Raw genomic sequence first — 13,318 nt, 5'->3', positions numbered from 1 at the left:
TCACTGAAAGGGTGGTCATGCACTAGAAGAAGTTGCCCAGGGCAGTGGTAGAATCACAATCCCTGGAATTGCTCAAAAACCATGGAGATGTGGCACTTGGGGGCATGGGTTAGTGGTGGCCTTGGCAGTGTTTGGGGAATGGTTGGATTCAATTGTCTTAAAGGGCTTTTCCAACCGAAATGATTTTGTGATTCCTTGATTCAGTGTTCCCTCCCATCACTTGATGCAGTGTTAAAGACACTGCTCTCACCATAAACCAGCATGGTTTGTGTCACTGGTTGCAATGTGAAGGCACAGGATGATACAGAAGAGCCTTGGAATACCAAGGAACCCCTGCAAGCTCTGTGCATACAGGCATTCCTTCACAGGGTTAAGCATGGAATTAAGCCACAAAATCTGTGACCATTTTTTGCTTCTATTCACATATTCAGCCTCTTAAGAATTTAAGCTGCAGTCCAGGAAAAATTGTCCCTGGCAGTGAATGACTACGCTATCTCTCAGCTATGGGGCACAATGAAAACTGCAGTGGGATCTAAAGCTTCTTCCATTCTCTTTGCTTAAATAAATCTCTGGAGTGTTTGAAGCTGTGTGTTCTCCTAGTGGCTTTCCAGGGGCCTGAGAACTGCTTCTGCTGTGTCCCATATTTCCAGGTAAGATGGGAACTGATTCCAGAGCAGGAGGATATATGGAAAATGGAGAAACCATCCTCCTGCAATCTGTCTTCTAGTCCTGCCAGCCCCATCTCCAGAGGAGCCATCTCCCACTTTCCTGCCTAAGCATGGGTTCACACTCTGGAAGAGAATGGAAGGGATGGAAGAAAGGTTTACTAAAGGATGGGACAGGAAGAGATTTGGTCCATGAGGGGGAGCTGAAGGTTTTATTCAGGGTGTTTGATCCATGGGAAGGGAAATAAAGCTGCAGCCCCTGGGGAAGGATTGTTGTTCTCCCAAATGAAGTGTTCTAGCTGCTGCTAAGGTCTGGAGTCCCATTTAAGCCTTGCAAGATGAGCATTTTCTGTGGATAGATGTGCAGTAGCTTGTCCTGATGTGTGTGGTGGGTCCTACCACTGTGCTGGAAAGTCACAGATGCCTCTCCATGGCTTTCCAGCCCTGGGCACTGTGCCTGCTGCTTGAGGGAGGTCTGGAAGGATCCACCAAGCAGCCTGTCCTCACTAGTGTGTCCCCAGCCTCTTGGGCTCACCTGGAGCACTTCTCATGGCTATGTAACCCTAAGTAACTCCATGGCAGGTGTGGAGATGCACCAAGGAGGCTTCATAGCCTTGGGTGTTGAGTCTTTAAAAGAGAGCTTCCAAAAGAGGTGATAATGTCACTCCTGGGCATTGCACAGCTTGAGAAAGACACCTCGGAACACCTCAGTGATCCTGTGGTGCCACCTCCTGAACATCCCTTGTTGTTGCTTTCACTTATCCATAAAGGGTTAAAGTTCTCTTTTAGTGTTGCAGCCTTTCTATTTTTAAAGCTAGACAATCTGGTTTTATTAAATGTCACCCCTGTGCTGCTAGGAAGTTTTCCTCCTCTACTTGTCCTAAAATTTCTGTGCTGTAACCTATTACTTCTCACTTTTATCTGTTTCATCTTGCTCACTCCATCCCTTTATAAGCTCTGCCCTTCATCTATTGGAGCAGAAGATGCACTGGATACAGTTCTGTAAACCTGTGTCCTGGACAAGGACAGATTGGCTTGTACAGGCTATTGGCTCTCAGTTTGTAAATAAGTCCACAGTTTGAAATATAGGAAAAATACACCACTGGCAGGTGAAGAGAAAACTTTGTATGTTTGAAGTTGTACCCGAATTACGTCCTTAATCATTATTGACATCATGGTTCACACCTGGGATTTAAATGTGTCTGTCATCCAAGGCCAGGTTAAATGAGGCTTGGAGCAATCTGGTCTAGTGGAAAGTGTACCTGCTCATGGGATGGGGTGGAATGAGATGATCTTTAAGGTGCCTTCCAACCCAAACCAGTCTGGGATTCTGTGATTCTATGATTTCTATTAAAACAAAGCTGAAGGAACTTGCAGGAATGTCAGAGGTGTCAAATGAGGAAGGGAAGGATGTTGCCTTTTGCCATTAAGATGGGAAATAGGAATGCAATAATAAGCTCTTTCTTTTGTTTGTGTTGCTGGAGTTTAATGACCTTGTTCCTACAGCTACTTTTTAGCAAACACCTTCAGTGGTTTACACAGCTCTGGGTTTATACTGGGATTTAGGGGTGAAGATCTGCAGCCTGAACAGGACCAAGAAGTAATGTTAGCAATACCAAGAGCCTGAGAGAAAAGAAATCTGCATCTTCTCAAGATAGAGATCTGCTGGTTGGTCAGATAACTAATAGATAATTATTGTCCTGGCTGCCTGGATATCTTGTACACTGCTGAATGTACATTGGCCTTGGTGAGCAGGATACCCTGAGTTTTCAGGAGGCTCCAGAGATTGCACTGGAACACCACAAATCCCAGCTGGAGGTGACAATGGACTGCTTGCCTGACATGTGAAAGCCTTGGGAACTGCATTTAGACTCCAGAAATGGACATGACATGTAATGTGAAGGCAGCCTTTGCTTACTAGGGCACTGGAGCCATGGGAGCAGCATGGGGCCACCTGCCCACAAGGACCTAGGTGTGTCCTCCAGGGTGGACAGTGTCCCTGGCCAAGGGCAGTGGGGGTCACCAGCCTGCCAGTGAGATGCAAAGGAAAATTCCTTGTTTGACCTGGCAATTCCTTGTCTCCAGCCTGGCAGTCCCACTAGCACTGGCCCAGCTGGGACTGAGGTCCCTTCCCAGCAGTGGCACCAGTGACCCCACTAGACTCCCCACACCCCTCACACTCCCCCAGTCAGGTTTCCTCACCAGCTTGACCCCAGGTTTCCCACACCAGAATCACAGATGTCTGGGTGCTCAAAATAATTTAATCTTAGTGTAACAAAAGAATAACAGTTTGAGTTGGTGCCTCTGAGCAGGGATCCAAACAGAGGAAGCCCTGGGCTTTTATACTCCCACAATCCAAGCACAGGAAAGTCTGGAGTCATCAGCTCCTGCCAGGTGTCGGAATGTCCCTGTGTCCCTGGCTGTGCCCAGGTCCCTGTTCGCCTGTGCTGGGAAGGGGCCTTGGTCCCAGCTCAGGTGGTGCCACTGGGACTGCCAGGGTGGCTCCAGAGGGTCAGACATGGAAGTTTCCTTAAGTCACTAGTGGCAAAGATACTTGTCACAAACACAAAAAAAAGTAGCAAACCCACCCTGCAGGTACTTGGACTTCTGCCTATGCACGTTTTGCAAGGAAAACTGGATAGATAAAGTGGAGCACCTGGCAGGGTGATCAGAGTCACTCTGGTGCTGGGGGCCACCTTCTGCTTTGGCTTCAAACTTCTCTTTAGGGGAGAAATATTGACTTTGCATTTTCAGTTTCTGAAACCTGACCTTCATACATGTTTCTCTTTTTTGCTTCTTTTTTTTTTCCCCAGAGATTTAAAATGACATCTTTTTGGTAGCACTTTCCTTTATCATATGTGCTTTTCTTTTATTTATTTTGGCTTAATTAGAGCTGTGAAAATATTTGAACAGTAGGAAGGATTGGCTCCCTAATCCTGGGAGGTATAAAATGTTGATTGATGGCAAGAAAATTCAGCATTGTCTTTTGTTATCAGCGTCACCAATGTTCAAAGGATTAAATTATTTCTACTACCTTCCTGTTGGTCCACTGAAGTACAGTCCTTTTCCCTCCTGCATACCATGGAATCATGGAGTGGTTTGTGTTGGAAGGGACCTTAAAGCTCATCCCAGTCCCACCCTGCCATGGCAGGGACACCTTCCACTGTCCCAGGCTGCTCCAAGCCCCAGTGTCCAGCCTGGCCTTGGGCACTGCCAGGGATCCAGGGGCAGCCACAGCTGCTCTGGGCACCCTGTGCCAGGGCCTGCCCACCCTCACAGGGAACAATTTCCTCCTACCCATCTATCATAATTCACATTGAAATTAATTACATCATTTGGCTCAAGACTTTGTTCCTTTCTAAGTATTGGCACAGCTACAACTTTAGGATTGTCCATATTTCTTTCAGTTTGATTTTCTTAGAGACAACTTGACCCTGCCCTGTGCTACTGCCTCATTCCTTGACCAGTCTGTGTCATCCTCAGTAATCAGCAAATATTTTATAGGAATTTACAAATCCCTGATGGAACACAACTTTGTTTTGCTTGGACACAAATAGTGGCAGGCCCACCATTCACACGTGCTGTATGTGCATCTTGGGATGCTCCACAAATGAATTGGCAAAACGATCCATTTCTGGCTTCCCAAACCGTCAGAGATGTCAACCAACTAGGAAAAAGGAGCCAAATTCCACCATGGTCTTTTACCATCATAAAATTAAGCTGATCTCTTTCACTTGCAGGAAAGAAAGGTGTGTCTTCATTCTTTTTTAATCTGATTTTTCAAGCAGGAAGTCAGAAGGAATGGAGAAGTGTGCACTTTCTAGATCATTCCAGGAAAGCAAACCAGTAGATATTTCCTCTTGGCTCAATCTGGTCCCAGTTTTTTGACCACACCCATCTTAGACCCAGCTAATTTCTGTCCTGGTGCAGGTGTATAAAGAGCTGACTTCTCTCCTAGCCCTTCCAGTGCTGCAGAGATGGCAGGTAAGATCAGTGCATTTTCATTCTATATCTACATCTGATATTTCTGGTGTGGATATTAGTGCATTCCATGGGTGAACTCAAGGAGATGAGAGGCTGAGTGGTGTTGGGACCTGGTGGTGCTTCATTCCGCTTTTTCCCCTGATGTGTATTTAATTTATTGTGAGAAGTGAGCAAAGACAGTCTGATTTATTCCTCATGCAGAAATATCCTGCAATATATGATTGCAAGGAATAAGCAGCTTTCAATCCCCATTAAGATGGTCCAAAAATTTTCATGGATTGTAATTGTATGATAACCTCTCCCACTGTGAGAAGTCTGTTAGTTCTTCCAAATTTTGTCTCTGTCCTGTTCTAAACAATTAAAAACCTGACTAAATTACTTAAAATAAATCTAGTTGCAACATTTGGGCTAAAAACCTTCATTCGAGGAAGGTGCTGTGCCACAGTGGGAGACACTGGTAGAACAGATCATACACATTTCTGCTGATAATGTCAAAGTGAAACAGCAATAGAGACGAATTTTGGGGAGCAGCAAGAGGACTGGCAGGGGTGGTTGAAAGACTAATGATAGACATGGTGGCTTTTTTTGTTCAGCATCAAGACGGAGGGAGCAGAGAGGGATGTGTGGGGTCAGGCTTCTTTCCACCAGCTGCTTGTGGACATTGCCAAAGACGACCCCAGGACACTGCCCTCTTCCAACTCACCTTCCCCATATTCTCCACCGCTGAGGCTGGGCTGTACCTGACTGCCAATTCCTTGGCAGCTAGCCAGCCCAGTTACTGAGGGTCCTGCCCCTTAGTGGTGTCCCTGTGTCCTGCTAACACCTACAGCCCCAGCCTGAGCCCTCTGGCAGATCTGGACAGAGGACAGCTCGATTTTATTCCTGGATCCTGAAACCAAACATGTCAATCTGTTCTGACCCCTCACTGACACCCTGCCCATTGAGGATTTATGTTGCATTTCTCTCTAGGCACAAACCCAAGAATGACTGTCCTGGGATCCATAATCACTCTCTGCATAGTTGGAGCAATGGGCTCCTCGGGGAATGGTAGGTTCCTGTTTGTCCTTTGGCTGCTGCTGTACTGGAAAGGCTGTGAATCAAAACTCAGCCTGAGTTCCCAGTTAGATATAGCTCCAATAAAGAACTGAAGTATCCTGTAGATTGATTCACTAAAAATGAAGTTGATACCTGAAAGATTTGCCTAAGGAAACTCTCTATTTAACCAACAGCCCATCTGTGCAAATCATCCTTTTATAACAGGGAACCTGAGGAAGAGATTGTATCTTTGGCTTCTTGTGTGCACTTTCCCTGGGGAAACGTCTGGAGCCCCGGGAGAGGCTGAGGGAGCTGGAAAGGGGCTCAGCCTGGAGAAAAGGAGTCTCAGGGGGGCCCTTGTGGCTCTGTACAATTCCCTGACAGAAGGGGACAGCCGGGGGGTCGGGCTCTGCTCCAGGGAACAGGAGGAGAGGAAATGGCATCAAATTGTGCCAGCAGTTTATATTGGATACTGGGGGAAATTTCTTCAATGGAAAGGATGGGGAAGCATTGAAATAGACTTCCCAGGGCAGTGGGGGAGTCACCATCCCTGAAAATGTTTTAAAAACCTGTTTATGTGGCAGCTAGGGATGTGGTTTAGTCGAGAACAAAGCTTGTGAGGTATGTTATAATTGAGTATCCTCAATTTCTGTTTTTTCTTCTTTTGATTTTTTGAGCAGAGGTTTCAGAGGTGCTGTCAGATTCATCTCTCCTGAGCACGATTACTGAGGCCAAGCAGTTGGTAGACACCACATATTTACAGGCTCGAAAAAGGTGAGTTCTTCCTGCATGACAGCCCCAATATTTTAAGGAAATAAAATTAAATACATGTATGTTTTCTCTGTTTTCCAATGCATGTTTATTATGGAGAAGCCTTAGTGCTCTGGCTCTCCTTGTTGTAGCTGGAGGGATCCTTTTGCCCAGTTTGGCAGGACCAGCAGCCATGACCTCCAAGTATTGTTTCCTCACCTACACTGCCACGAGCACCTCTCATTGGTCCATAATGGTTCAGACATGCCAGACACATGCCAGACAACTCCTGGCAGCAGGAGTTCTGCCCCTCCAGAAGAACTGGAGTTGTGCAGATGGACACCCTATCCCAGATACGTGTCAGTGGAAGTCAGACCTCGGGTATCCTCTGTGATTGTCCCAAAAGGCTGGTTCCAGGAAGTGGGATGATTTGGGAAGGAGACTCTCTCCACTCATCCTACAGAAGTAACAAGACAGAGCCTTGGGACCAGAAAGAGATGGAACAGGAGTGAGGTTGTCCCTCTGTTCACAGAATACACCTTGCAACTTAATTAATGTAAAATTTTATCCAGTCACAGTTCATTGATCTGGATTTCCACATGATAGAACAAAGTTTATTGTGACAAGGAAGTGTGACTGCAAACTTGAAGTAGGGGATTACAGTGCTTTGTTTGCCAAAACCATTTGAGTGGATGTGCTGATGTGCAGACAGCTGGTCCTACTGGGCAGGGCCTGTGTGCAACCCTGCAGTGTTGTCACAGTTAATTACACTCAGTCCAGCACGGCAGATGAGCTCTGATTTCAGAGAAGGTGCTTCATGGAACTCTTCTATGTTCAGCTTAAAAAGAAAACTGGAGGAAAAGACTGTCAACCCGATGGATTTTCTGAAGCACCTAAAGGACCCCATAGGAAGAACCAGATCTGCAGTCCGTGCTGCTGATTACTTGGAAACTACTTTGAAACTCCTCAAAAGGAAGCTGCATCTCTCTGGAAAACAGAGTTTCAATGTCACAGGTAATGTAATTTAGACCAAAATGTCTTGCCAAGGGCTAAGAGCAGGAAATGTGCCACAGCAGGACAGCGAGCAGCAAATAACCAGGGATAAAACCTTCCCCACGAGGGGTATCGATTTGAAGGTTGCTCAGAGACAGATCAGACCCCTGGGTATTTTATTCATCATCTTTGAGAATGCATCTCTCCTGTCCTTGTAAAAACAGCCTAACAATACCTGGGACAAACCTGGGACAAAACCCACTGGAGACTGTAACCACTGAAACGCCTCCACCTTCCACTTCTGCTCCTCACACCTGGGTTTTATCATTCTGCAAACTCATCATTTTGTTCCCAGCTGATTAAAGCCTTTCTGGTGATAATGCTCTTCCCATTCCCCTGGAAAATTGCTTCATGCCCACCCTGTTTCCCTAGTCCAGAGAGGATGGCTGATCCACAAAAGGGTTTAGGCACCAAATTAACAATTACAATCCAGATGTTTTATACCTACAGCTCCAATTCAGCTGGCTCAAATGTTGACCTAGAATACTAAGAAGCTGAAACAAAAAGAGAAGAGTAGGATCAGATGTTACTCTAAAGGGTTTCTCTTGCAGACCTGCTTAGCAGGAGACAAAAGGAGATGATTTCCAAGGGCACTGGCTGTGACTACCAGACTCGTTCCATTAAATGCCCAGAGAGGGACTTTTACCGGACCATTACTGGGGAGTGCAACAACAGGTAGGATTTGTGTGTGCACAGTGAGAGTCTCAGGTCTGTATTCTGACCCAGGGTAGATGACTTGTGAAGGTGCCTTTTGAAAGGGCAAGAAGAGTGAAATGATCCATTTAATGAGTCTAAAACAGAGGATTCATTTCTACCTTTGTCTGTCAGGAAAAAGATGTAATTTCTTGAAAATCTCAGATTTGTGCCCATTGCCCTTTATGTGCTGCTTTGGATGAAGAAAATGACTTCTTGGGGTGGGGGCAGGCAAGAAGTTGAGGAAATTTTGAGGCTATGACTCAGCCTCTCATTTTGCTGGGGCTACAGGAAATCATTCCTCCACTCTTCCACAGGGATAATACTAATTTCCCCAGCTGATTCAGATGGTAATATTCAGCTGTTGATGTATCTCTGTAATGAGTAAGGGTGGGAATTAAATAAGATTTTAATTCTAGGCTCTTCCAGCTTTGTGTATTGTACATCCTTTATCTGAGAAAATTAGTTCTTCAGCTTTTTTTGTATATAGTTTCCCTCCAGGTTCAAAGCTGGGATCAAGCATTTATTTCCTTTTGCACTTTTTTTTTTTTAACCAGAAAATTACCAAATTCCTACTCTGACAAGAGCAGTCAAGGCTCCTTCTCTTGCTGTGTCATTGCCAGCCCCCAAATCTGAGTGGGATTTGCATCCAGTGTGCATCTGGCATGAAACAGATGTGCCAGATGTGATGACATAGCACAGCTCTACATCAGTGTGCAGGGAGCTCACACTCACTGGAGTTGTCCAGTCTGTTCCCATGGACTCCAGGGCCTCCAGCCCCACAAGGACAGCATTGACTGTCTGCCCAGGAAGGGTGTGGAGTCTGTCTCACTGGGCATATTCCAGAACTGTCTGGACACAGGCCTGTGCCATGTGGTCTGAGATGACCCTGCCTGAGCAGGGACAAAGGACCAGGTGACCCCAGTGTGGTCTCTTCCAGCCTGACCCATTGTGGGATTTTGTGTCCATGCTGATTTGAGCCTCAGGGTAGGGCTGTCCTTGGCCTTGTTGGGCTGTCAGAGAGATGAGGAGGCACTGGGCTTGAGGGATCCCTCTGGTGTTAATATTTTCCCAAGGATCTTGCTCAGCTTGAGGCACACACCATAAGAATAGTTTGCCTGCAAGGACAGTAATAGCAATCAGAACAAGACCCAGGTGGTTCTGAGTCCTTAATATTTGATGGAATTGCTTCGGCTCAGGCACAATCATTTTCCTAGGACATGCTCTTATTTCACAGCACGCTGTTGTAAACACTGGGTGCTCCTCTCCTTTTCCAGTGCTGAATCACAGAATCAACTGAGTTGGAAAAGACCTCCAAGACCACCAAGTCCAACCTTTGACTCATCCCCACCTTGTCAACAGAACCAGAACCCTGAGTGCCACATCATATAGACACACATGGCCTAAGTTTTGTGCCCACAGGGCCACAGATCATTGGCTCAATCAGGATTATTGTTCTTCTGAACACAAAATGCTGACTTTAGCAATTCAAACTTTTTGGAGCAATGTAAGGCTACACCACAATGGCCACAGCTGCAGGCTGAGAGGATCTGTAGAAAAGCTTTGTCAAGGGGCATCCTTGGCACAGATGCCCACAGAGGTGGAGAATCTTCATCCTTGTAGGCTTCCAGCCCCCAGCTGGACATGACATGGCCACCCTCACCATGCTGATGGCCCTGCTGTGTGTCTGATTTTGAGAGGACAGTGAAGACAGAGGTGGTACAGAGATTTAAATGCCAGATAAAATTAATGTAGGTTTAAATGACAGATAAAATCAAGAGTGACACAAGGCATCTTTTTAGAAAAAGTTGCATTTTCTCACAGTAATAACCTTGGTAGAATTTGCTTCTTGGTGTTTTCCCAGTCTCATCCCTGTTACCAGAGTGCTCAGACATGGAATAAAGGGCTGTGAAATGTTAGTCTGTACATCTCTGATGTTTGAACAAATAACAGAAGTTGTTTTTCTGGTGATGCTGCAGAAATCACTCCCACCTGGGGTCCTCTAACCGCGCCTTTGCACGCTGGCTCCCGGCCGTGTACGAAGATGGAGTGTCTGTTCCCAGAGGAGCGAGTGAAGGAAAGCGCTACAACGGATTCCCACTCCCACTGGTGAGAGCTGCTATCCTAATCCAGCCATGAGAATGGACACTGCCCTTAATGCACCCATCAAGAAGGAAGCAGTGGCAACATCTAGAGTGTAAATTGCTTAATCTTTAATCTCAGGCTACATTTCTACACCTGAGTTATGGCTCAGGTTAATACTTTTTGCTGATGACAGACATGAGCAAAAAGGTTGTGGATGTTTCCCTAAGCAGTTTCTGAAGTGTGCATCCCAAGGATTGCTGCAGTCAGTGCTCAAGGACACCAGGAGGTTTGTACAAACCACAAAGCTTGGGAGTTCCTCAGCCATGTTCTGATTTTCTGGTGTTCATGAACAACTTTTACCTGGAACAGGCTTTCCATGAAGCTGGGTTTGGCTGAAAGACTGTGTAGTCTACTTTTACACCTGGTTGGAGGGAGCTGGGGAATGACATGGAGCTGTGTAATGCCATAATTAACTCTTAGTAATTTATCTAAAATCATCTTGTGCATGATCTACAGCTACCTGTAAGGAGTAGGTGGGTGTTGGCCTCTTCTCCAAGGGAACAAAGGACAGGACAAGAGGAAATAGCTTCAAATTGTACTAGAGGAAGTCACGATATTAGGAAAAATATCTTCACTGACACAGTGGTTGAGCACTGGAGCAGGATTTCCAGGACAGTGGAGGAGTCAGTCCCTGGAGGTTTTCAAAAAACAGGTAGATGTGGCACTTCTCAATATGGTTTAGAGGGAATGAGGATACTCAGTTGAAGGTTGATGTTCTCGGAGGTATTTTCTGAACTTCGTAATTCTGTGATTCCAAGATTTCACAGTGGGAGTTCAAGTGACACACAAATCCACCATGGCAGAGACAGACACATTTTCATTTTGGTTTTCTGCAGGTTCGAAAAGTATCCAATGAAATTGCTCACACGGCTAATGAGAACATCACTGCAGACCAGCAACTCTCGCTGGTCTTCATGCACTGGGGCCAGTGGGTCAACCATGACATCGACTTGGCCCCTGCCAGTGGGGAAGGAGCCAGCCTGGAACTCCAGTGCCACACCAGCTGTGCCTTCAAGCCCCCCTGCTTCCCCATTAAGGTAACATGACTCTCACCCGTGCCATGCTCTCTTACAGCAGCAAAAATAAAACCACAGGACTTTCTGAAGCATCGCTTGGCTCATTTGCTTTAGTTCCCCCCCGACGACCCGCGGATGCTGAGCTCCGACACCTGCATGCCCTTTGTGCAGTCAGCCTCAGTGTGCAGCCCCGGCACCTTCCGCCGGGAGCAGCTCAACGCTGCCACGTCCTTCATCGACGCCAGCACGGTGTACGGCAGTGACGACGCGCTGGCCAGGAGCCTGAGAAATCTCAGCAGCCAGCTGGGCTGGATGGCTGTCAACCAGGATTTCACGGACGCAGGGCTGGAACTGCTGCCCTTCGAGAACGCGGCGCACAGTGTTTGTGTTCTCACCAACAGGAGTGCCAACATCCCCTGCTTTAAAGCAGGTAAGGGGCAGTTGGGGGGTAGTTACTGCACTGCAAAGAGAGAGAAAGGACAGCAACACACATGGAGCTCTTTTGGGGAAAAAAGGCCAACTTTATTGTATGGACAGCCCGTATTTAAAGTGTGTTAGTGCAGCCAGGACAGGACAGTAGTTCATTGGACAATTGGGAAAAACATCCTTGGGACAGCACCTCAGGATGTATCCCACGGAAAAAAACCAGGTGTTAATCTTTATGATGAATTCCACTCTGTTTGTCACCATGTTATCACCCTGGGAGACTCCTCCCTAACTGAAGCTGCAGTCAGCTTGTCAGCCTGGGAATGGAGCTGAGAGTCAGGAGAAATCCAGGCCTGAAAAGAATTTCCAAGCTGTAATTCCCCAGCTCTCTAAATGTGTGTGTCCACACTGGGGAGTTGTTTTTAGTGGGTCATAAAGTCAAAAAGGGACAAATATCTCCTTACAGGATCCTTGTGGGTCCCTTCCAACAGAGAATATTCTGTGATATTTGAATGAGGCACTTCAAGACATGACTCCGTAAGGTGAAAGACAGGGAATCCTCCCCTAAGTTAGAAAAGAAAAATAATCAAGCAGTAATTGACTAATAAACATAAAAATTGTTTTAATTTCTCAGAAGAATTACAGCAAATTGTTCTTCCTTTGTAAAGTATTTTCAAAAGCAGGAGAAATTTTCAATAAAAGAGCCATCAGTGCTTTAAGCTTCTCAGGAGCTTTTTTTCTTCCACCTAGAATTCAGCATTCATTACTTGAATGCAAATTGTCAGATTGTCAGCACTGACAGGCTGAGAAAGTGGAGGCTGTTCAGCCTGGAGAAGAGGGGGTTGTGTGGAGACCTTCTGGGATCTGTAGGGAATACAGGGAAGCTGGAAAGGGACTGCATTAGTAACTGTAATGGGAGGACAAGGGGCAATGGCTTCACACGGAAAGAGAGTAGATTAAATTAGATAGACAGAAGAAATTGTTCCCTGTGAGGGTGGTGAGGCCCTGGCACAAGTTGCCCAGAGAAGCTGTGGCTGCCCCAGCCCTGGAAGTGTCCAGGGTCAGGCTGAATAGGGCTTGGAGCAACCTGGGGTAGTGGAAGGTTGAAATAGGATGGGCTTTAAAGTCCCTTCCATTCTGTAATTCTGGTTCAATTTTCAACACAATCAAGACTAACAATTAAACACTCTTAAGCAATCTGGTTAGTTGATTAATTAACTAATCCACCCTACATCAGAAGAAAAGTCTAGAAGTTTGTCTGGAATTTAAACAAACTGAGGACAAACACAGAATTTATTCAAATTTGAAGTGATCCATCACAGGCATAACATTAAAAAAACGTAAATGTGAATCTTGCAAAATAAATCATAAGAATGCAGAGTTTTCTCATTTCCTCATTCTCTGCCCATGAGAAGGGCTCCTTACTGAGTGAGATGCTCAGTGCTTCTTCCATCATCTCACAGAGAGTCTTCACTGAGTCCCCTCCTGTTTTCATAGAATCGCAGATGGGTTAGGGTTGGAAAGGAACTTAAAGACCATCCTGTTCCACCC

The 13,318-nt window shown here is 46.1% G+C and overlaps 1 protein-coding gene across 1 annotated transcript in view; it reads left to right on the top strand.

The window, feature by feature from the left end:
• Positions 1-5,599: 5,599 nt before the first annotated feature.
• Positions 5,600-13,318, top strand: part of LOC106856242 (myeloperoxidase-like) — a 16,032-nt gene continuing 8,313 nt past the window's right edge. The window contains exons 1-7 of the mRNA XM_014881462.2: positions 5,600-5,696; positions 6,365-6,458; positions 7,273-7,448; positions 8,039-8,162; positions 10,160-10,289; positions 11,162-11,362; positions 11,456-11,771. Of these exons, the coding sequence (XP_014736948.2) occupies positions 5,600-5,696; positions 6,365-6,458; positions 7,273-7,448; positions 8,039-8,162; positions 10,160-10,289; positions 11,162-11,362; positions 11,456-11,771 (1,138 nt within the window). The remainder of the gene's footprint in view (positions 5,697-6,364; positions 6,459-7,272; positions 7,449-8,038; positions 8,163-10,159; positions 10,290-11,161; positions 11,363-11,455; positions 11,772-13,318) is intronic.

Source organism: Sturnus vulgaris, chromosome 21 (assembly GCF_052056855.1).
Source record: "Sturnus vulgaris isolate bStuVul1 chromosome 21, bStuVul1.hap1, whole genome shotgun sequence".
NCBI lineage: Eukaryota > Metazoa > Chordata > Aves > Passeriformes > Sturnidae > Sturnus > Sturnus vulgaris.
Note: the sequence above shows the minus strand (reverse complement) of the source record. Positions and strands in the feature narration are given on the sequence as shown.